The sequence below is a fragment of the Trifolium pratense genome, linkage group LG7 (assembly GCF_020283565.1).
Source record: "Trifolium pratense cultivar HEN17-A07 linkage group LG7, ARS_RC_1.1, whole genome shotgun sequence".
Lineage (NCBI taxonomy): Eukaryota > Viridiplantae > Streptophyta > Magnoliopsida > Fabales > Fabaceae > Trifolium > Trifolium pratense.
In genome coordinates, this window is record NC_060065.1 from 38,129,630 (window position 1) to 38,154,164 (window position 24,535).

The 24,535-nt window shown below is 33.0% G+C and overlaps 2 protein-coding genes across 3 annotated transcripts; both read left to right on the forward strand.

Annotated features, from left to right (window-relative positions):
* The first annotated feature begins 630 nt into the window (after positions 1 to 630).
* On the forward strand, positions 631 to 12,392 carry LOC123900056 (myosin-12). Its single transcript, XM_045951355.1, has 41 exons — positions 631 to 698; positions 845 to 888; positions 989 to 1,117; positions 1,669 to 1,812; positions 2,096 to 2,241; positions 2,338 to 2,494; positions 2,588 to 2,646; positions 2,727 to 2,886; positions 2,991 to 3,140; positions 3,220 to 3,356; positions 3,441 to 3,587; positions 3,723 to 3,824; positions 3,905 to 3,962; positions 4,054 to 4,155; positions 4,491 to 4,528; positions 4,645 to 4,771; positions 4,869 to 5,039; positions 5,133 to 5,264; positions 5,364 to 5,470; positions 5,834 to 5,894; positions 6,005 to 6,182; positions 6,285 to 6,490; positions 6,685 to 6,804; positions 6,893 to 6,991; positions 7,410 to 7,625; positions 7,713 to 7,852; positions 7,935 to 8,036; positions 8,485 to 8,659; positions 8,739 to 8,786; positions 8,868 to 8,927; positions 9,050 to 9,220; positions 9,409 to 9,564; positions 9,672 to 9,878; positions 10,491 to 10,640; positions 10,730 to 10,800; positions 10,910 to 11,009; positions 11,118 to 11,174; positions 11,268 to 11,324; positions 11,534 to 11,614; positions 11,814 to 11,896; positions 11,999 to 12,392. The coding sequence occupies exons 2-41, from the start codon at positions 886 to 888 to the stop codon at positions 12,150 to 12,152; spliced, it is 4,761 nt and encodes a 1,586-aa protein (XP_045807311.1). The 5' UTR covers positions 631 to 698; positions 845 to 885; the 3' UTR covers positions 12,153 to 12,392.
* A 2,133-nt stretch (positions 12,393 to 14,525) lies between these two features.
* On the forward strand, positions 14,526 to 19,169 carry LOC123900057. Of its 2 annotated transcripts, XM_045951356.1 has the most exons (8): positions 14,527 to 14,900; positions 15,130 to 15,182; positions 16,105 to 16,164; positions 16,300 to 16,377; positions 17,147 to 17,276; positions 17,951 to 18,003; positions 18,407 to 18,571; positions 18,892 to 19,169. In XM_045951356.1, exons 1-8 carry the CDS (start codon positions 14,603 to 14,605, stop codon positions 19,045 to 19,047), a joined length of 993 nt encoding a protein of 330 aa, XP_045807312.1. In that variant the 5' UTR covers positions 14,527 to 14,602; the 3' UTR covers positions 19,048 to 19,169. The 2 variants fall into 2 exon arrangements, with proteins under 2 accessions (XP_045807313.1, XP_045807312.1); XM_045951357.1 differs by lacking the exon at positions 16,105 to 16,164 and having other exon boundaries at positions 14,526 to 14,900.
* The last annotated feature ends 5,366 nt before the right edge of the window (positions 19,170 to 24,535 follow it).

Genomic DNA, 24,535 nt, shown 5'->3' on the forward strand with positions numbered 1-24,535 from the left:
GAAGAAAGAAAGGTTCGCATTGCGTCGTTTATAAGAAGATCATGAACGCCTTACGAAGGAGAAGCATAAGTCAAGTAGTCGGCATGCGAGGAGACTCCAAGTTTAGTGAAAAAATCTACACATTGATTATCCTCTCTAAATGTGTGATAGAGAGAAATATTGATTATAGATATTTGATACAACATTAATCCAGATATGAAGATAGAGAATCATAAAATTTAAAATACGATATAGTAAAAAGATAGTTTAATAAAAAAATAAATTTAAAATTAAATATATAAATGCACAATATATAAAAATAACTAAAACTGATGATACATAAACATAAACAAACATTTACATTATTACTGAAATTATCGAATCAAGTAACAGTTACACATCTTATATCGAACATGATACTTAGACAATACCGAACATGTTTAATGTTTGTCGGATACAATATCTAACAAGATACTTAGACTATTTTAGAGTATCGAGATTTTGATATTTTTGCATTTAATCTCTGTAAAAACAAAATAAGAACTAAAATTAAAATAAAAAATTTATTTAAGGAATAAACTTGAAAAAAAATATTGAATTCTATAGACACTAAAAATGATATTTAGTTTACTTTTTTGGTGCCATGTCATCATCTGTCGTGGAAGGAGCAAAAGAAAAAGGTACATGTTGAGACTGAGGAAGAAAAGTGGTAATGTGAGGTGAGGTGTTTTTTGATACAACTTTAATTAGCTTTAAGGACTTATTATACCACCCTGCCATTTTCTCTTCTCCTTTCCTTTTGGACATTCCTTTCTGCTTTCTAAGTTTTTGCTAAAACCATTACCATTCTTTCATCTTGGTCTAGTTCCTCAATCCACAATTTGATGATCAGAAGAATATAGCATCATGGTTAGTTTCTGAATTATGAGTTTAAGTTTTCTTTGTATTATTGTTCTTTTTAATTTTTGTTGTTGGATCATATATTATTAACTTTGTTTTGATTGTTCAGGGAACACCTGTGAACATCATTGTTGGATCACAGGTTTGGGTTGAGGATCCTGAGATTGCTTGGATTGATGGCGAGGTTACACAAATCAATGGCACAAATGCTACCATTATTACCACAGATGGTAAAACTGTAAGATTTTAACTTGATCATCAAACTTGATTACAAATACGAACACTGAACACGACACTGACACGTAAGCACTTTTAGTAATTTAAGAAAATGAAAGTGATTGAATGTAACTAACTACATATGTATTGGGCCGGTGACAGACACTTACATGTGTCAGTCACCAGACACGCCTTCGATCTGAAATGTCAGTGCATCATAGTTTAGGAAACTTGTTAAATTACAGGTGTTTAACAGATAGGTGAAGAATTTTGATCTTTGACTAGAATAGATCATAGAATGAATACTTTGGATCCAAATGATGGAAATGGAATAACTTGAAGTAAGAATCAGTACCATCAATCTGAAATCCTAGGACAGATTCTCCAACAACAATTATCAGCTTCGTCACCGATTTCAAACCAAATAGCACATATCTAACCAAAATTCTGGCCCAAAGTTAACATTCCCCTTCCAAAAATGTATCACTATACTCATAACTTTGATGCTTGAAGTGCAAGAATAAACAAGCATATATATTATATACTAAACATTAGGATTATCCTCAATTTCAGGTTGTGGCAGAAATTTCAAGTATATACCCAAAAGATACAGAAGCACCACCTGCAGGGGTTGATGACATGACCAAGCTCGCATACCTCCATGAACCCGGAGTCCTGTATAACCTTCTGTGTCGTTTTTCACTCAATGAGATATATGTAAGTCACAACGAGATAATCAACTTGTCAATATATATTTTTGAGTTAAATATGCTTTAGTCTCTATAATTATCTAAAATTATATTTAGTACTTATAGACACTTCTCAGTGCCTATAAATTACTAAACTGCATGATTTCGGTCCCTAAAGAAGGATAAGAATATGCGGTTTAGTAATTTGTAGAGAATGAAAAGTGTGTATAAGGACTAAAAATATAATTCTAGATAATTATATGGACTAAAGGAAAAGAGAAACATCTGACTATGATTAATGAAATAAGCAGACGTATACCGGGAATATTTTAATTGCGGTGAATCCTTTCCGAAGACTTCCACATTTGTATGACAGCCATATGATGGAGCAGTACAAAGGAGCAGCATTTGGAGAGCTTAGTCCTCACCTTTTTGCTGTAGCAGACACTTGTTACAGGTATAGATCAATGTAGAAATAGATTTCGTGTTTGTCACAAGTAACAAAGAAATCAATTTATTATAGATGGTAAAGTTAACTAGTTTAATATATCAGGGCAATGATAAATGAAAATGGAAGTCAATCTATTTTGGTCAGTGGAGAAAGTGGAGCTGGTAAAACCGAGACGACTAAAATGTTAATGAGATATCTAGCTTTCATGGGAGGGAGATCGAATACCGAAGGAAGAACAGTAGAACAACAGGTTTTGGAGGTGAGCTTGAACTATTAAACTACAAAGTTACAAATTTGTTTCTTGGTTAACTAAAATAAGGTATACATAGTCATTACATTATAAATTCTTCAGTCCAATCCAGTGTTAGAAGCATTTGGAAATGCCAAAACTGTCAAAAACAACAACTCAAGGTAAATATTGTACAGATATTTTCTAAGGCCATAATTTCCGTTTGAGTTTTGCCTTACAAAATTTTTGGATTTTTTGGCAGTCGTTTTGGTAAATTTGTTGAAATTCAATTTGACAAGAATGGGAAGATTTCTGGAGCTGCAATCCGCACGTACCTCCTCGAACGATCACGAGTTTGCCAAGTTTCTGATCCGGAGAGAAACTATCATTGCTTTTACATGCTTTGTGCTGCTCCACAAGAGGTAACCTCTTTATAATATATGACTAAGGGTTAAACGAGTTGAAAGGACCGGATTCCTAACCCTGGCACAGGAGAAAATACTAACAGTTAAAATTTGATTGATAGGATGTCAAGAAGTACAAGTTAGGGGATCCAAGACAATTCCGCTATCTTAATCAATCAAGCTGTTATGAAGTGTCAAATGTAGACGACGCGAAGGAATACTTGGAAACAAGAAATGCAATGGACATTGTAGGCATCAACCAGGATGAACAGGTATTAGGCGACAGTGTATGTATCACATATTAGTTAGTGTTTATCAAGTCGTCGTGATCAATTAAAATTCTCTCTACAGGATGCTATCTTTCGTGTCGTAGCTGCAATCTTACATCTTGGAAACATTGACTTCGTCAAAGGGAATGAATTTGATTCATCCAAATTGAAAGACGAAAAATCACTCTACCACCTCCGAACAGTTGCAGAATTATTCATGTACAAGCAAGCTTTGATCCTACTGTCAAATTCAAATAATTCCTAAACTTCAACTTCATTGTATTTTGACATGTTTTTGTTCAGGTGTGATGAGAAATCACTAGAAGACTCACTTTGCCAGCGCGTCATTGTTACCCCTGATGGCAACATTACAAAACCACTAGATCCAGATGCAGCATCTTTGAGCCGAGACGCTCTGGCGAAGACTGTGTACTCCAGATTGTTTGATTGGTAATTAACCATGTATTTGAACTGCGTTAAATATGTAATAAAGGATAACAGTGCATAGGGTAACTTTGTCAAAGTTGACACAGATACCGTATACAAGGAGTGACATATTCGTTATGCATTCTTATAATATGGCAGGATTGTCGATAAGATTAACAGTTCAATTGGTCAAGATTCTAATGCAGTTAGCTTAATAGGAGTCCTCGACATTTATGGATTCGAAAGCTTCAAAATCAACAGGTATGTATGTTAATTATATTTGTCAGAAAGAAAATTTATACATCGCTATATTAGAATTTTTATTTGTTCTACATTTACAGTTTTGAGCAACTATGCATCAACTTAACAAATGAGAAGTTGCAACAACATTTTAATCAGGCAAGGTTATAACGATCTCAATATCGCTTTCACATCATTGTTGCTGCAAATGTATAATAATATAGAAATGGAACTGTTTCAATTTCAACAGCATGTATTCAAGATGGAGCAAGAAGAGTACACAAAGGAGGAAATTGATTGGAGCTATGTAGAATTTGTTGATAATCAGGATGTTCTTGATCTTATTGAGAAGGTAATTACTAATTAGAGACTAATCAGTGGTGGATCCACCGCCCGGCCAGCTCGGGCACTTGCCCAGGCTCTGGTAAAAAAATTTGGTATTTTAGGGGTTAGTTTAGGGCAAAACTGAGATATTTAGGGGTTGGTTTAGGGTAAAACTGAGATTGTTTTTGTTCAAACCTGAGATTTTTCAGTGCAAAACTGAGATGTTTGTTTAAACCTGAGATTTTGCCTAGGCTTTATAAATTTTCTGGCTGCGCCACTGAGACTAATTATGTATCAACATTGATTGTGCAAGACCTTGTCTACAAGATATGTTGTGAAACTATTTATTTTTCCTGCATGCAGAAACCTGGTGGAATTATTGCTCTTCTTGATGAAGCTTGGTATGTCATTTCTCACTCAAAAAGCTTTCAATACATAAAAATTTAAAAAATATACACATATTTTCTTAAGCAAAAAAAAAACAAAAGAAAATTTAATCATATTCTTATTTGCGCAGCATGTTCCCGAAGTCAACACACGAGACTTTTGCACAAAAAATGTACCAGACATACAAAGCACACAAACGGTTCAGCAAGCCAAAACTTTCTCGGACAGACTTCATAGTTAACCACTATGCCGGAGATGTAAGTTGAGTAAATTCTAAATATTTTCGTCATATGTATATCCGGTTAAAAATGAAAGATGATAATTTCTTGTCACAAATACTTTTGATGTATATAGGTCACATACCAAGCAGATTATTTTCTTGATAAGAATAAAGATTATGTTGTAGCAGAACATCAAGCTCTTTTATGCGCTTCAAAGTGCACATTTGTTGCTAATCTTTTCCCTCCTTTACCCGAGGAAACATCAAAGCAATCAAAATTTTCTTCCATTGGTTCACAGTTTAAGGTAACCATGTTTTACAACAGCGATTTGTTCCTCATGTTTCGTGAAACTCTCAATCCATCATGAATTACTTATGAATCAAATTTTAATATCCAGCAACAACTGCAATCTCTCATGGAGACACTGAGCACCACAGAACCGCATTACATAAGATGTGTGAAACCAAACACAGTTTTGCAGCCAGGAATATTTGAGAACTTCAATGTCTTAAACCAGTTAAGATGTGGGGTGAGTTTCAGTTTTCTTGTTGTCAATTATATATATGACTGTTTAGTGAATTTGAGAAGATTTTGCTTATTAACATTTACATCGTTATTGCTCTTTCAGGGAGTACTTGAGGCAATAAGGATAAGTTGTGCCGGATATCCAACTAAAAGAACATTTGAAGAGTTCCTTGATCGATTTGGAATGCTAGCCCCTGATGTCCTTGACGGGTATATATTAGTCTAGTACTTCCTACGGACTTAAATATAAGCAAAATCGAACATGTATCTGGAATAAAGACATGTTCATTTTTTCTCATATTTAAGACCATAGTAGTACACAAGAAAATGAATAATGTTTATGTTTTTGTTTTAACTTTGATCGTTACCTTCAAGAAAGTGGAGTAAGAATGATGAGTCGAAGATGTAATACAAGTATTCTTATGTTCATTTGCTTGAAGCTTCACTTGAAAATAACAATAGGAATAATCTATTGTGTAGCTTATATCATAGATAAACTATATCACTCATTGTTCTACAAGATATATTTTGAACTTTGCAAACACATGATAAATAATGCTTTTTTCTGTGTAGCTCGGACGAGAAAAAGGCATCTATTGCCATATGTGATAAGATGAACTTAAAGGGTTATCAAGTAAGTCTATAGAAGCAAAAGGCATAATTATCACCAAAAAATAATCAAGATTTATGTTATAAGTTGTAATTTATTTCCTCTAATCTTTTTTTTTTCTTTCTCTCAATCAGATGGGGAAAACAAAGGTGTTTCTTAGAGCTGGTCAGATGGCTGAATTAGATGCACGAAGAGCCGAAGTCTTAGCTAAAGCAGCTAGACTCATACAGAGACAAATCCGAACACATTTAGCACGAAAAGAGTTTATCACCATGAAAAAGGCCACAATTCGTATTCAGAAGATTTGGAGAGGTTGCATTTCTTCACAAAGAAGTAACTTGTATGTTTAGTACATGTTCGTTCTCCCGTTGCTTAACTGACTTAAGTTACTTTTCTTTACGCTTCTTATATCAGCAAAAATTGCTCGGGAAATCTATGAGGATATGAAGAGAGAATCAGCTTCTATCCGGATACAGAAATATGCGCGTGCACATAGAGCAAGAGTGTATTATACATCATTACAAGCATCAGCTATTGTTATTCAATCAGGTTTGAGAGCATTAGCCGCACGAAACGAATATAGGTACAGAAGAAGAACAAAAGCTTCAACGAAAATTCAGGTAAAGACAACTTCAGAAGGAATACATAAGACCACCATAGGTCATAAATCATGACAGATATTGAAATGTTTATCTAAATTATCATCAATTAAAATTTAAAGAAGCTTGGGATACAAGATAGCAAAATAACAATTATTTCTACTTCTATTTTACATTGATAATTCTTAATTATTCAAATTTATTTATTCTTACAGACACAATGGAGAAAAGTACAAGCTCTTTGTAGTTACAAGCAGCAGAAGAAATCAACTCTTACTCTTCAATGTCTGTGGAGAGCTAAAGTAGCACGAAAAGAGCTCAGAAAGCTTAAAATGGCGAGTCTCGCTTCTTTGTATCATTTTCCAGAATTTTATTCCAATTCTTATAGAATATCTATAGTAACAGTTTGAAATTGTTGTGCAGGCTGCAAGGGAAACTGGGGCACTTAAGGAAGCAAAAGACAAATTGGAGAAACGTGTCGAGGAACTTACATGGAGACTAGATTTTGAAAAGCACTTGAGGGTATGTATGAACTCTCAAATAGGTTACCATGATAAACACTAAATGTATTCAACTAAAAAAGTTCATTTCAGTAATCGAAGTTGATTTTGAGTTGTTTGATCGTCGCTTCATCCTAGTTTGAGCGGTTGAACTATGGCCTGGAGGTCTTGCCAGTTCCATATCCAGTTCGATTCTTAAAACATTGATCAAAATCAAGATCCGACTTTGAAATTAAAATTAAAATACAAATGATTTCTCAAATATAACAGATCTTTATTTTGATTCAAAAGAAAGTTTCAAGTTTCTTTTAACATTTTCATTCGTTGATTAACATTAGAGAGCATACTATTCAATATATTAGTGATAAGAGAAACCTTGTCCTTGATTATTCATGCATATTTTTTCCAACCACATATAACCTAGAAAAAATAAAATGCAGGTTGACCTTGAAGAAGCTAAGGGGCTAGAGATTGCAAAATTACAAAATGCATTACAAGAAATGCAAGGTCAGCTAGATGAAGCTCATTCTGCAATTATACATGAAAAAGAAGCAGCAAAAATAGCAATTGAACAAGCACCACCGGTAATAAAAGAGGTACCTGTTGTGGATAACACCAAGCTGGAGTTACTCACAAATAAAAATGTGGAGCTTGAGGTAAATCTGATATTTAGAATATTTTACTTTCAACATTAACAATTATGAAGCCGAGTAATTAATTATATTGAAGTTGTTAAAATGCAGAGTGAAGTAGAAGAGCTGAAAAAGAGGATCAAAGATTTTGAAGAAAGGTACATAGAAATTGAAAAGGAGAATCAAGCAAGGCTTAAAGAGACAGAAGAAGCACAGCTTAAAGCAACACAACTTCAGGAGACTATTGAAAGGTTGTTAAAAAATAATTAGCCACAAATATCTCTACGATCATAAACTGACATGCATTGACTATCTAATTTTTTGTTTCTACAGATTAGAATCGAGTTTGTCAAACCTTGAGTCGGAGAACCAGGTTCTTTGCCAGCAGGCTTTGGTAGAATCAAAAAATGAAGATCTCTCTGAAGAGATTAAAATGTAAGACCGAATATATTATTTTTATCATCTATTATTATTTTTCTGCTCTTGGATGCTATATTAAGATTGAAGGTGTGGACGGTGTCTGACACGTGTAATTGTCAAACACGACACCAGCACATGTGGACGTTCAAACAGTTCCGTATCTATTTGTCAGTGTCATGTTCTATGTCTGTGTTAGTGCTTCATACCTTGAATGTATCTATGTGTCAGTGTCGTGTTCTATGTTCGTGTCTGTAGTATAAAATAGTTTTTGAAAAATCAAATGATATCAACAGGTCTATGAAAATCATGATAAATTGTTCCTTTCATTCGTATTAGGAAGGATTATTGAAATATAAAACTAAAACTAACATATAGTTAATATTCTCTAAGTAAATTTCATAATTGATATCCTGATAATTAATTACATTGACATAAAAATACTGAAACTCCATACTGTTTCCAGCCTCAAGGGTCAGATTGAAAATCTCGAATCGGAGAATGAAACTCTACGGAGCGAAGCAGCAGCTGCTATAGAACAGAAAGTTCATCCTGAAAAAGTAGAAACTGATCAGGAAGTGGCTGTTGTACAACAGATTCAACCAAAAGTTGCTGCAGATAATGTGACAGCACAAATCAAGGTACACACTAAAATTGATCTTTTCCAAAATTTCGACGGAATCATTTCATTATGTGACGATATATTTTTTGATGCTACAGGAATCGGACAATGGAAATCATATAGAAGAAGAATTGCATGCAAGAAAAGTATTTCAAAATTACTACATTTATTCTTTAAGATCTTATTAGGGAGCTTGTTGATTTGAAATAATTTAATTATGTTTCCAGGAACCAAGAGCACCTGTTTCCTTTCTTACAAAGCAAAGATCACTCACAGATAGGCAGCAGGTATGTTTTAGAGACAAAATCTCTCTTTTGTAAGATAGTTTTGAAATAGAGATTTTGAGAGAACAAGAAGTTGCACATCAATATAAATAGTACTTTACAATTTTCATCTCTCTTGTAAACAGGAAAGTCATGATGCATTGCTCAAGTGTCTTGTGGAAGATAAGCGTTTTGAGAAAAACAGACCGGCGGTTTCTTGTATTGTTTATAAAACACTTCTTCATTGGAGATCCTTTGAAGCAGAGAAGACACATATATTTGATAAAATTACTCACACTATTCGATCATCAATAGAGGTAAAGTCTACTCTTCCATTCAACAACTTCAATGCACTCTTAGTTTTTGAGCCTAACTCAACCGTGACAAAATCGTTCTGATGATTTCCTATGTTTTACAAACTCTATTTAGTAAATAGAATGATTAAAATAGTTATCAACTCATAATGTTGTGTGAAATCAAATTACCATTTTATTTTTTCTTGCAGAGTCAAGAAGGAATTAATGATCTAGCCTATTGGCTTTCAACAACATCAACACTTTTGTTTTATCTACATTGTACACTCAAGGTCAGCAACAACACAAATAAGGCATTTTCGCGTAATCGAAACTCGCCTGCTACATTATTTGGAAAAATGGCACAAGTAAGCTTTCAGGAAACTGCAAAACTTAAGTGCATTAAATCAGATTTAATTCATATACACTATCATCGTAAATATGTTTTACACTATCAAACAATCATAATCGTCAGGGTTTACGTTCATCTTCAATGGGCATTGGGATATCAAGTGGATACAGTGGGATGGTGGAGAAGCCAAATGATCAATCTAAAGTTGAAGCCAAGTATCCGGCTATTCTTTTTAAGCAACACTTAACTGCATATGTGGAGAAGATATATGGAATGATCCGTGATAGTTTAAAGAAAGAGATTAGTCCATTCTTAAATCTGTGTATCCAGGTAATAAATATGTTTATGAAAAACTTGCGCAACAAGAAATTGGATATTGGTTGATTAGGGCAGCGTTTAAAGAAATTAATCGGGTTTATGTTTATAAGCATTTAAACATATGTTTTGGAGAATGTACGAACATAGTTTATCACATGTCTATCAGTTTTTAGCTTATTTCAATAAGCTCTACGCCTGTTTGGGTTGACTTATTTGAATTTATCGACCTGAGTGAGCTGATAGAAACAATTCATAACAAGTCCATAAACCTTATTTCCATACGCTCTTCAGAATATCTGTCAGAAAAGAAAAAAAAAGCTCTTTAGAATAATTTATGAAACAACTTATAACTTATACTTACCAAAAAACTTATAACTTATATGAAAAAAGTTTGATTTTATTTAATCTTTTGTTTTAGAAACAGTTTATATATAAGCACTTAAGTAAACTGTTTATCCAAATAGGGTCTATAGCTTATAAAAAGAGCTTTCAACTTATATGAAAACAGTTTAACTTAATTCCATCTTGGATAAGTGTTTATATAATAAAGACTTATCTAATAAATGCTTAATTAAGTTGTTTATCCAAACACATTTTTTATTAATCTCTGACCACAATTGACAGGCACCCAGATCCATAAGAACCAGATCAATAAGAGGGTCATCTAGAAACATCCATTCAAATATAGTTGCAAAACAACAAGCATTGCATATGCACTGGAAAGGCATTGTGAGCAAGTTAGATCATGTCTTAGCTATATTATCTGACAACTATGTAAGCAGGAATCACTCTCCTAATTGCTTAGGTAAGGTTGTGCTTATCAAAGAAGAGATTTCTCAATATTCTACATTTTGTGATTTCAGGTTCCTCCTATGATAACAAGGAAGATATTTAGTCAGGTTTTCTCATACATGAATGTTCAACTCTTTAATAGGTGAAAAAAAGTTCCACTTAATTTCACTTAAGACGTTGGACTAGTAATTGTTGATTCAACTTTATTTTATACAGATTCTCATAAAGTTATGATAATTATGGTTTCGCAGTTTGTTGCTTCGTCGTGAGTGCTGCTCCTTTAGCAATGGAGAATATTTGAAGGCAGGTTTGCATGAGTTGGAACTATGGTGTCTCAAAGCCACAGATCAGGTAATTTCAAATATTTTCCATAGCTTAGGTTTCATGACTAAGCCAAAATGCACAAGTTCAACACTCGTTTTCAACATATTTTCTTTGGCCTTTTTGATTTCTTTGCAGATTGCAGGGTCATCTTGGGATGAACTCAAACATATACGCCAAAGTGTTGGATTTCTGGTATACTTTATCTGATAATGATTAAAGATAATGATTCAATCTTTAGTTCCCCTTTCCTCGATTTTGAATTTCTAAATTCCTTTGTCTATGCAGGTCTTGCATCAAAAGACTCAAAAATCTTTGGACGAGATCACAAATGAGCTATGTCCGGTAATTTTTTTCTTACAGACAAATATTAGTATTTTCTCTTTTATCAGGATTCGAACTACAGTCCCTTGATAAAATTGAGGTCATTAAATTTAACCATGTGTTGGTGTATCCGAAAATGGATACGACTTTAATTTAAAGTGTTAGTGCTACATAGAATGGCTCGAACCAATGTAACCTATTATTTCTTTTATAATTTTTCACTCTATCAGGTGTTAAGTATTCCACAAATATATCGCATTGGAACTATGTTCTGGGATGACAAGTATGGAACACAAGGATTATCTCCAGAGGCAATTCCTTATCTCCTCAATCATGTTTACCTTTGCTGCATAATTGTTGTGCTTGTGCACATTTTTTCTAAACTATTGCTTTCATTTGAAGTATGATTATATGATATCTTGTGAACAATCTCATTACTTCCCTAGATATCATTCATAGCATTATTAAACATTTTTAATATCTAATTTGTATATTCGTTCAAATTTACAGGTCATTAGCCGAATGAGAGTACTTATGACAGAAGACTCAACAAACATACTGAATAACTCATTCCTTCTAGAAGTGGAATCGAGGTAATTATTCAATTAACATAATCCTGGACCCATTTTGGCTTTTCCTACTTTACATTCAAGTTCTAAAGTCACTTTCCAATTCCATTCTTGCACAAAATTCAGCATTCCATTCTTAATGGAGGAGTTGTTTCGGTCCATGAGCGACATCCGAATATCAGATATGGATGTGGATCCACCAACAATCCTTAGACAGAGATCTGATTTCCAGTTCTTGTTGCAGCACATTGATAGTGAAAGTTTGGCTGTTGGCATATAGTTATATTTTTTCTGATTTTTTCATTGATTTAATTTGGGTTTGGTTTGTTGAGAGTAATTCAATGGTGAGTGAGGTGAAGCACTGTAATTAGTTTATAACATTTTTTCTAATTTTTTCATTTGTTTTTGTGAAGATTCAATTTTTTGAAATTTTTTTGTAAGGCTTCTTGTCAAGGAAAGAAAGGCCACAGTGAATTTTGACAATGTTAATGAAATGAAGGAAAGTTTTGGGTTTTAGTTCAATTTGCAAATTTAACAATATTATTTATTGTAATTTTGTTAAAATGGAAGATGAAACTAGCAGGATGGAGCAATTCTAATATATGCTCTTTGTTGTGCCGGCTTCATTGTCCTCTGTTCGACGGTGTAGTTCCTTCTCCCTCACCTCTGCTTCCTTTCTTATCTGATCATGCTCCGCCAGTCTTGCCTAGTGCAATGCACCTCGCTTCTTCAATTCCTTCACCACCGTTAAAAGTTGCTCAATCACAGCATTAAAAGTTCCTTTGCCGGTGATATTCGTCATTTGACTGCTGCTTAAAGCCGATGCTATTTCGAGTGGTTGATGATGTCAGTTAGTGGAGCGAGGTCATCAGAGAATTTTATCGTAGCTCCACGGTGTGTGCCAATGTTCCGGTCTAGAAAACAAGTATCACATAACATTAGTGTTTTTGTTTAGTTATAGATCACTATTTAACTCACTAGTATCTAAGCCATTTCATACACTATTTTTTTTGCGTAAACCGATATCATCTGCATGAAACTGCATAGACTAATCCCTTGAGTTTTGTGGAATCCAAATGGACGGCAAACTCAGTTTTACACAATTAACTCTGTATATTTGAGTAATCACCAATCCATGTTAGCCGAGGGCAAGTTAAAGTTGCAATTATAACGGTATTTTCAATTTGGATCCAAAACCCAAGTTGTTTAAACTTTTAGTGAATTTGGATAAATTTATCTTGATGTTAAACCTGCTTCATTGATGATCATTTAATGTGTGTGAAAATCATGCACCAATAGTCGTAAACAAAATTGATCTTCATGTAACAATTGTTAGTTGGTTCAGTGGTGATTGATGTTGACTTGATAGGAAGACCACGGTTCGATCCCCACAACTTCAATTTAGTCCCTTAGTTAACTTTCCGTTAAGTGACCATTAGTAGTCCCTAAACTATAAAAATACTTCAATTTAGCCCTAAACTATCTTAAAAAACAACAACAGAGTCCCTAAACTATGATAAAAAGCTACAAAATCATCCTTAACAACACAACCCCAAAGAAAAATTTAGTCCCTAAACTAAAAGACATGCCTAAAAAAGGCCAATACAGCCGAAGTCAAGCCATAGAGGCACCAAGAGCCAAAATAACCCATCAGCCCCTACAAAACCAAGAGCAAAACACCACCAAAATAACTCAGCAGAACTTAACCATAATTTAAACCATAAACCATTCATTCATTACATAAGTCAACAAATTCAGCCAAAGTTACAAACTTCATCTCTACAGCCAACCTAACTTCCCCAAATTGAGTTTCAGCATTGAATTGTGGATATATAACAACATGAATAAGAGATGGTAATAATATAGATGGTAATAATATAAGAGACAATGGTTAGACAACCCTCTCATCCGGACCACCTGAATACAATTGGGCCACGTTAGACACCACTCACCAGAGAGCAAGAACCTATCCAAAGACTCATCGAGAGTTTGTCCCCTTTAAACCAGGTAAACTTACGACCACTTAGCGGGAGGTCAATCAAGGTATTATCATCAATAAAACGATTAAAAGAGATGTATTCCAGGGGACGCTGACCACCACTGACCAAGCGTCGTTCATCTATGCTCCGGACAGCATTAAAATCCCCGCAGACACACAGCCTAACCCTCCCTAACGATTGAATCCTCACCGATAACGAGTCCCACAGCTCTTGTTTCGCCCCAGAGTCACAAGAAGCATAAACGTTTGCCACTGAAAACTCGTCACCAGACTAAGGGATAATTGTGGCTGATCCTCTGCACATGGGGACCCCACCACACTGTAAACCATAATATTCCTTTATATATATGTGTTGGTGTACTCACTCCCAATGTACACACACTTTTTACCCTAATTTAGGACATTTTCTCGCCTCATTCATTTATTGACTTTAGCGTTAGAGTGCTAACATTATTGTTGCAAGTACATTTCCCCTCAAATACTAGGATATCACACCAATCATCATCAAACACATAATATTCTGGTCTGAGCATCCAATTCATGAGTGACATAACGGAACACATGGTTGATATTGATTGATAGTGTAAAACTTGTGCATATTCTTTTTCTAAAAAAAAACAATAAAGTTTTCATTTTGAGGGAAAATAAGGTGGTTGTGTGCAACAGACATATAGAATTGAGGTTGAATTTATCCCTTTGAGTTGTGAGCAGTGAGCACAACTGACGCAACAATGAGAGGCTGCGCATTGCCGTTAACCATCAACTTGTTACCTTTTCTTCATCACATTCATTCATTCCCATCATCTCACTCTTTCACCATTCACAATCCAACGCCAATACTCTCTACAATCCATCTTCATCGTCACCGATTCCCTTCAATTTTACTTCATGCCCAACAACAACAACAACACCAACCACATCATGATGAAGAACAAAGCTTTCAAGTATTAACATCTTTGAAAACTGATTACAATGATATCATGATAGTTGATACCCCTAAATCTAGAATGCTTCTCCTTGATTCATCTCGTACTCACTCACTCTCCCTCTCTGTTTGTTTCTGTGTTTTTTCTGTTTTAAGTCTGAATAAATGTTTATTAAAGTTTCAAACTTTATCTCATGGTTGAACTTGGTCTGAAAATTATTCAAATGGGGTCTTAACATTTTTTAATTTATTTCGTTTTTGAGCACATTTTTCTTGAGAACTATGCAATGTGTGAATGAACTGATTTGTCAGAATTTCTTTTTTCTGTTGCAGATAATGTTCATAGCATTCTTTACAAGGACACAAAATGGACTAATTCCTACTGGGTATGTAACTTTGCCAATATTGTTTTGATTTTCTCTATCTATAGTTGTATTGTTTATATATATGTTTGTTACATTTTTAAATCAAAACATTAACTTGAGTCCATTGGAGTTTCTAGTCTGGGAAAATTTGTTGGCATAGGGAACATTGTCAAATTGTCTTAGAATTTGAGTTGAGTTTAACTCAACCTACAAAATTAGCTTGTAAGGTGAGGACTTCCCAAACTTTATAACTTATAAACACAACTTAGGCCATTTTTGAATGTGTTGGAGGCTGCCATGAAGAGAACCCAGATGCCGCAATTAGGCGGCTTGTGGTGGACCGCAATTATGGCAGAATTTCCAACAGTTTGTCAGTGTTATTAAACTATTTCTTGGGCAAAATTTATCATGCTTTAATGGTAAAAGATGTTGGAAATTCCGCTTTCATTGTGGTCCGTCCGCCCCTTGCTGCCTAAATGCGGCATTTGGGTTGCCTTCATTGAAGCCTCCAACACCTTCATTGTGTTGGGTGTGAAGGGGTGAATTTAGTCCCACATTGCCTATGTAGTATTTATAAGGCTTGGGAAGCCCTCACCTTATAAGCTGTTTTTGTAAGGTTGACTCAAGTCCAACCCAAATTCTAGGAGAGGTCTTTCGTAAATTTGTTATGCAACAGTTAGATGCACTGATGATAATCATATATAATGGTAATAAGAATCTTTTGCCTACGGTTTGAGCTATTATGCCTAAAGTATCTCCATATTATATAATAATCTTCATTTTATTTTAAAATCTTGAAATTCGCCTCCTAGTCATATAAGCTTCTACAGTGATTTATCTCGAGATATCATATTCTTTGAGAATGAAGATATTTACAGACAACTCTATAAGTTTTATCATTCCTAAATATCTTCAAGGCTTTCTATTGTGTTACATCAAACAGGATGAATTTGCCAGCTTGCCAGCCATTGTTCCAGAAGGTCCCATTGCTATCTTAGGTTTGGTAATTTCTTAATCTTAAGATGGTGTATATATTGTCTTGGTGAATTTATAAACCTATGGAATTCCTTAAAAATCAATGATATTGTAAGTAATATACTAATATATCATACATTCGTACTTCTTTTTAAAATGTCAGGGTGGTGGAACTGCTGCTCATCTGATGCTTGAATTGTGGCCTTCACTGCAACTTGAAGGCTGGGAGATTGATGACATTGTAAGTTTGTAACAATGCTTCTTTTCTTAGATAAGATCTTGTATAAATTAACCACCTAGGCTATTTCATGTGTCAGTTTCCTTATTCAATATATATCGACTATTTTGTAACATATTGGATTCATTAATTTCTGCACAAAAGTAATATCAAAATTGAAACATTATAGATAAAATAACAAACATGACATTTGTACTTGGATATGATTTAGTATTTTTATTTGATCTTGGGATGTAAATTCACATTGTTCACCGGTGTTTTGGGATTTAGATATGGAAGGCCTTTTCATTGTTAGTCAAACTATAGCTGACATGATAAAGTTAAGGAACTTTTATGTTGTAACTAAGAACGCAATGAAGTGGTTAACGGTTATAATCTAACAACTTCTGTGACTGGATACTTTTATGCCTTTTCTAGTGGTTGATGCGGTGTTCAATTTGTGTTTCAAAATTGCATACTGCTTTAATATTTTACATGTTAGAGAAAATTGAAGATATCAACTCTATTATTTTAGTTGTGGTGAATGGTTTGTGGTATTGGGAAGGGATACATTTCAAATAGAATGATGTGCTTCATTAAATGAGTTAAATTCGAAATAAATACAAGATGATACTAGGTGCAATTTTATTCTGTTTTAGATTATGTGAATTTATGTTTAATGCTTTGAATTAAATTCCATGTCTTGTTATCTTACTATATTTACACTTTGATTAAATCCATAATATGGATGTTCTCACCGAAATTTGTTTTTTCTTGAAAACCAAATATGTAGTTGATCGATAAAGCAAGAGATTACTTTGGATTATCTGATTTGGAGAAGACAACAGAAGACGGTGGCATTCTAAATGTTCATATTGGCGATGTCTTTGCTCCCTCGGAGGATTTGCACAAAAGATATGCCGGTGAGTTTTATTCTCATTGCATATTGCCTAATTTTCATATATCTATAGGTAGTCAAAATATTTTCTACAGCTTATACCTCTGACTAGGAACAAAAATGTTGTGTATAAGTGGGAGACACCCCTTACCTAACAACAATGTTGTCAATTGCGGATCACAGAAAATAGCAGTTTGTACAAATTCCACTATGAAACAGTGCTATAGCGTATTTTGGAACAATAGTGGTTTGTGCAAATTCCGCTATGCTATAGTGACAATTAAACAACATTGCAGTTGAATTAAGTCCAACCCAATTTTTAAAACTTTTTGATTTCTGAGAGTCTCTCCTCTCACACAAAGGCAAAGCTACCAAATTGCAGAATTAGTCCCTCTATTCGTTTTTTCTGGAAAGGAATTAGTATCTTTAATCTGATTTCTTCCTATATATTTAACTGACCAATCTAACTAACTAATTGACTACTGTTGTCCTTGTTCTTCCACATCCTAACATAATGGTGCAAAGCAAAATTCAATTGATAACATTAATGCATCATTAATGGTTCAATTGATCATGTTGATGCATCATTATTTCATGCAGTAGTTATAAACCATTTAGACATTCCTTTTCTCCTTAACTATTTAACGTGGATATTATTCTGATAGTCTAAGCTAACTTATATATTTTAACAATTTTCAGGAATTGTAGTTGACTTGTTCTCTGATGGGAAAGTTTTGCCTCAGCTGCAAGAGGTATGTATTAGTTTTCAACCTCGCAGATTTGCAAGTTCTAGGTCATTACGAAGTTTTCCTTGGAAAAATGACAAATTTTAGGCATTGCTGATATCATAATAGTAGTGTCAAGTTATTGGGATTGGCTCTTTATATGTTTTTAATTGTTCTTCCTAGTAACTCAATTATTACACCGTTTTCTTCATTTATACTATTGTTTAGGCCATTTATTTATAGGGTATTGGAAGATCAGAACGAGTCCTTTAAATGTTGCAAAACAAAACTTTAGGTCTGGCAACTTCTACTTGTAATCCAACTGATTTAATTTTTTTCTTGAGAAATCAAGGGAATGAAAGTGATGAAAAAAAAGAACTTTTACTATCGCAAGGCATGGTTGCATTATTTTTCATTGTTTGTCTGGCAGGTTAGTACTTGGTTGGAATTACATGATAGATTGATGGCTAATGGTCGTTTTATGGTGAACTGTGGCGGCATCGATAGAAGTAGTGATACAGAAAATTTATCAAATGATGAGGCATGGTTATTAAATTCGGCAATAAGAGCATTATCTAAAGCATTTCCTGGACAAGTAAGCTTCGTTTTCTGGTTCTTCATCACTTGATGTATAGCACTTCTTATAGAAGATGGGCTAAAAAAAACTTGAAATCGTTATTATAAGCTTCTGTTTTCTTTACCCTTAGTATCGTTAAGTGAAAAATATAAAAACCAAGCCGGATTTCTAAATAATCTTTGAAACTAAAAACCTTGGTTCTATTTTAGAAGCATTTTGAAATGTTAATTTCAGGGACTAAATTTTCAACCCCTACAATTTTTGCAATTAAAATGGCGAATACGGTGACTTTTTAATGCCCTATTTGAAAAAGCTCAATATCTGTTTGCATTTATCAGCTAAGTTGGAAGAGAATGCCAAAGGAATGCGGTGAAAATTATATGGCACTTACAGGACCGTTGCCTGATCTGAAATCCTGGTCTGATAATGTCCCTTCTCCTTTGAGCACGAGAGTGATGGATTGGAGACCTTGTGGAATGATTTCTAGAATTTGATCATCATTACTTCATAGTTAATGTGAAAATATGTCTTGTAGTTAAAGAAGTTAAATTATTTTGAGAATATTTCAAACTAGTGTCCTGACATTTAATGTGCATGCATAGTGTGACACTCTTAACACCTCATTCGAACAAAGCGTAATAAAACAAACCATAGAATATAAAATCCAGGGTCTCCAAAGAAAACATGAGGAATACTAAAAATGAAATAAAAAACATAACTTGTCTCTGAAGTCACATGATCCGAGTTAGAATCGCAAAAACTCAAATTCAATTAATTGCTTATGAACAACCTAAACTACTATCCATAGTTAAGATGATATACAAAGACAACAACATCATAATATCATATCATACATAGCAATAAATCATGTTAACAATGCTCGATGATGCATTTAAGAGTCCAAGCCGATTGAGACCTCCAGACCTGACTCATATGCATGCAAGGCTAGGAATCACCACCCTTCATGACTTCCACTGCCTCACATCTGGCTCCCATGCGATCATGGGACTAACCGCAATCATCATGTGAACAATGATGACACATTGTTATCATCACATAATCAACTTCATTATAATGTTAGCATTTTAAGATCACTGATTTAACTCATTAGTATCTAAGCCATTTCATACACAATTCATCCTAACTTACAATATTTATCTCTGTCCTTTCTTAATCAACTGCACTATGCTATATAACTAGTGTTAACTGTTAAGTAGGGGCAGTCCAATTATTTCTGCAGTATCCAAGGGTTTCTTAAATTCCCCAAGTCATATCAATATATCATAACTTGCACAACACTCTAACACCATTAAACAAGTGAAACTACACAATTTGAGAATTGTGAATCGATACACAGGATATGCTGTATAAAACTGATTGTATGTACTATGTTTTGGATATCGCATTCAATGCAATTATATTCCATTTGTAGTGGAGTTAAAGGATGCATTCTTTTGGTGGGAGATTAATTTAGTAAACAAATTTCTTGTTGCATTTTACACAATTAACTCTGCATATTGAGTAATCACCAATTCATGTTAGCAGAGGTTAAGTTAAGGTTGTATTCATAAATCATAACAGTTCCTGAGTTCATTTATCCAATTTTCAATTTGGATCCAAAATCCAGCAAGTTGTTTAAATATTGATGGTTGCTCTCCCTCCCAAATTGACCAGAATCCTCCCATGTGCCATGTCCTCCCATCTACCGGAAGATATCTTTCGGGAGTACAAATTTTACCGGAAAATTTCTCCTAGTAGTACAAATGTTGCCGGGAGATCTCTTCCGGTAGTGAATCTTACTAGAAGAGATCTCCCAGTAGTGTTTTTCTAGTGTAAGCAATTTAGGGGGCGAAGAGCAACCATCTTAAATATTTTAGCGAATTTTGTAGCTATTGCAACTTTGTAGTTGTTTTTCTGTTGTTGCTAGTTAATTTTAAAATTTCTCAATATGTCCTTGTTACTGGTACTTGCATTTAACAGCTTTTGATTTTTCAACTGCTTTGGTAAGTATATGACTCACCCTACAAGGGCTTGTGCCAAATTTCGCCACCTGTGAAAACTTTACTAGTTGGTAATGTTCTTTGAGTTTGAGGTATTTTTTAGTTTTGGAGATTCTTTGAAATTTTAACTTGTGTAAACTTTTTTAGTATAAAAAAAGTACTATAAAAAGACTTTTCCAGCTATTAATGAATCTTATAAAAATAAATTGAGAAGTGTTAGATGGGTTAAAGATATAGTTAGTTAGTAATTAGGAGGATTAGTTAGTAGTTTGTTGATGCCTATATATAGGCTTTGATATAATCTTCTCTCATTTTTTCATTTGTAATATTTTTCCTTCATCAATATTATACACTTTTAAACTATTTTCTCTCATTCTTCCATGAATGTCATGTTTCTTAACATGGTATCAAAACCTCTCCACGATTTGTTGGGCCACCTGTTATCAGATTTTTGTTATCGGGTCCACCGTTTATATGCACGCACCAAGCCCAATAGTGCTGGCGTGAGGGGGTGTGTTAAGAAGTCTCACATCGCTTGAGAGATGACCTGAATCTGAATATGTGTTTATAAAGTTATGACAATTTTCACCTTACAAGCCGGTTTTGTAAGAATGAGTTAGGTCCAACACCCATTTCTAAGATGGTTTATTATTTTATGTATGATCATTAAAAAATTTATAGTGAAGATATATTTTTTATCTCTTACAAATTTCTGACGGGTCAACTTAGTCCTATAAAAAATAAAAGTTAAATTTTATGTCTTACAAATATAGTGAAGATATATTTTTTATGTCTTACAAATATTTTTATACCAAGGACAAATTAATCTCCAATTTATTAAAGATTGAATTGTCCCATAAAAAATTTGTAAAGGATTCACTCAAATTTATATTAAGCAAATAATTGTAAAATTTATTCTAGTACATCAAAAAGTTTTAATATAAACTACTCTTATCAACCTACGAAGATATCTTTATTTAAAGACAAAATCGTGAGTGCTTACCTAAAAGCCATCAATACTTCAAAAAAGTGATCAACATGTTTGAAGTCGAAATAAAAATCATTTGATATTAATTTTATAATGGGAAGAAACAACCTTCTCACCTTCTTTAAAAAGGATAATCACATAATGCATTGATCTTTCACAATATTTTAACCAATGAATTTTTCTCTTTAAACCCCGATGTTTCTTTTAGCCCCCTTGCAATTTCCATTTTGCCCTCATAATTTTTCGGAAAATGTTTTCCAAAATTTATATTTTTTTGGAATCTATTTTCCAAAATAAACTAAAATGTAGTTTTCATATCTATATTTTTTCATTCACATTCCAGTACTTCATATTCTATTTTCCAAAATGTTAACTATCTTGGAAAACATTTTTCAAAAATTCAAATATTTCGGAACGCAGAATCCGAAATTGCTTCAGAAAACATTTTCCAAAGTTATTTTGGAAAACGTTTTTCTGAAATCCTGTTATATGTGAACAGAACCGCAAATTTGCTATTCTAACCTGATTTTTCATCAATCTCAATCATTTTTTAGCAAATCAAACGCACTCAATAATAAAAAAAAATTAAAAAGGTTGAAATACATAAGAAGTAGCATACAATAAAATGTGTATAACAAGTTTGCTGTAAAACATCATGTTTGTCTGCAAGTGTACATAACCAATAAAGTCACATCTATCAACACGATTATATTTTGGATTATGTTTGGAGATTGATTAGTGTGATGAAAAATCAGGTTAGACTAGCAAATTATCGGTTCTGATAACAGTTTACAAGATTTCGGAAAATGTTTTCCAAAATTACTTTGGAAAACATTTTACAAGGCATTTTCGGATTTTGCATTCCGAATTATTTGAATTTTCGGAAAATATTTTCTGAAATAGTTAACTTTTTGGAAAATAGAATTCAAAATACTTGAATGTGAATGAAAAAAAGATAGATATGAAAACTACATTTTAGTCTATTATGAAAAATAGATTCCAAAAAAATATAAATTTTGGAAAACATTTTTCAAAAACTATTTATGAGGGTAAAATTAGAATTTCAGGGACCGGAAGAAAACATGGGGTTAAAATTGGTCATTTGTTATTAATGTTCACTTTAAAATTAGTTTTGTAAAGTGTCAAAAAGTCCTTTTATGGACACATTGATCTTACTGTTAAACCTGCTTCATTGACCATCATATGATGTGTGTGAAAATCATGCACCAATTGTTGTAAACAAGAAAGTTGAGAATACGGCTTTCAATTTCAATGTCTCCAAAAGCTATGTCAAGAAACGGCGTTTTTGTACCTTTTTGGATTTTTATTCCAATTCTCAATTTTATAGATAGACATGTATTTGAATATTAGTTTACTATATTTGAGGAGGAATCCTAATATGATGAGTCAATATATAGCAATTTAATGTTTAAAATTATAATTTATCAAAAAAAAAAGTTTAAAATTATAATCATCAATCACATTGATCATTTTGGGTCTGCCGATTTAACTTTAAAAATTGTCCCAAAATCAATGGACTATTAACAAAGATTTTTAATATCAAAATTTTCTCTTAGAATTTTGCTAATAACTTGCACCAATTAAGAAAAACAAAAGAATTTTGCTATAATAACTTGTTTCCAACGAGAGGACTGGTATTTTGCCTTCAAGTACAAACACTCCAAATAGTAGTTTAGCAATTCATGTATCCACCGCAAAAACAAAGAGGCGCAATCGTAATATTATTAGATTGAACACCTTCTTTCAGATTTGAACATAGGACTTCACAATTGTATGTATGTAAATTTTAGTGGTGTTTGTTGTCGGTTCATCTTCATACAAAAAATAATAGAAAATCATCTTTATGATAGATGGCATTATATATTATTATAGTAAAAAAGATGAAGTGAAGATTATCTTGTTTTAAGCCAATATAATGATCATAAATGAAGGTTATAATTAATTAATTTCCATTCATATAATGCATCAACTATTGAAATTGTGTTATTACAACTAGCATGAGCAGCAAGTTAAGCTGTCCATGGAATCAATAACATAACCCTTAATGAAGTACTGCATTTAGATCTTACGCCAAACCAACCATATGGGAGATCGATTCTCATATATATATATATATATATATATATATATATATATATATATATATATATATATATATATATATATATATATATATATATATATCCTTTAACTCAAAAATATTAATGTTATGCAGTGTTCGTAAAGGTAACGGCACCAAAACTAGCAAGCAAGATGCATGTGTATAATAATACTACTATATAGTACTTTACCAAAAAAAATACTACTATATAGTATATATAGTATGTACATAATATATCAAATTTGTACGTAGTAGCTAGGGCAAATTTATAATGAGCATATAAAAAGCTATATATAATGTGTGATTTATTGATTACATTCATCTACGTGATTGACCAGCTAGCACAAATAATGTGAGTCATTAACATTTCTCATCATGTGAAATATTTGAGGTTGCGTGGGAATCCATTTGGTGAATGAATTATGTGTGTGTATAAGATAGAGTCATATATATTGAATTGAAACAACGCCATTCAGATCCCGGTTTTGCATCTATTTTGTTATATGAATTTATTTATTTATATGATCGAGACATTGAATTGTGTATTTTGTGTTGGATTGGCACGTGTATAAGCCACGGACTTTAAGGAATTTTGCTTTCCCTTTTATACCCTCACTCGTATTAGTATTCTCTAATTTTTTAAATTTTTTTTTTGTATTACAAAGGCAAGAATGAGAACACTAATGTTTTTTGGATAATTCTCTCTCTCCTACTCTCATTATAATTTTATTCTCTCTCTCCTTCTCTAACTTTATGATTTTTATTACAAAAGAAGAAAAAAAAGTTGTCTCAAAAAATTGTTCCAATAACATTACTCAAATGAGAAATATGGATTCACATTTAAGTATAAATATAAAAAAAAGAAATATTCA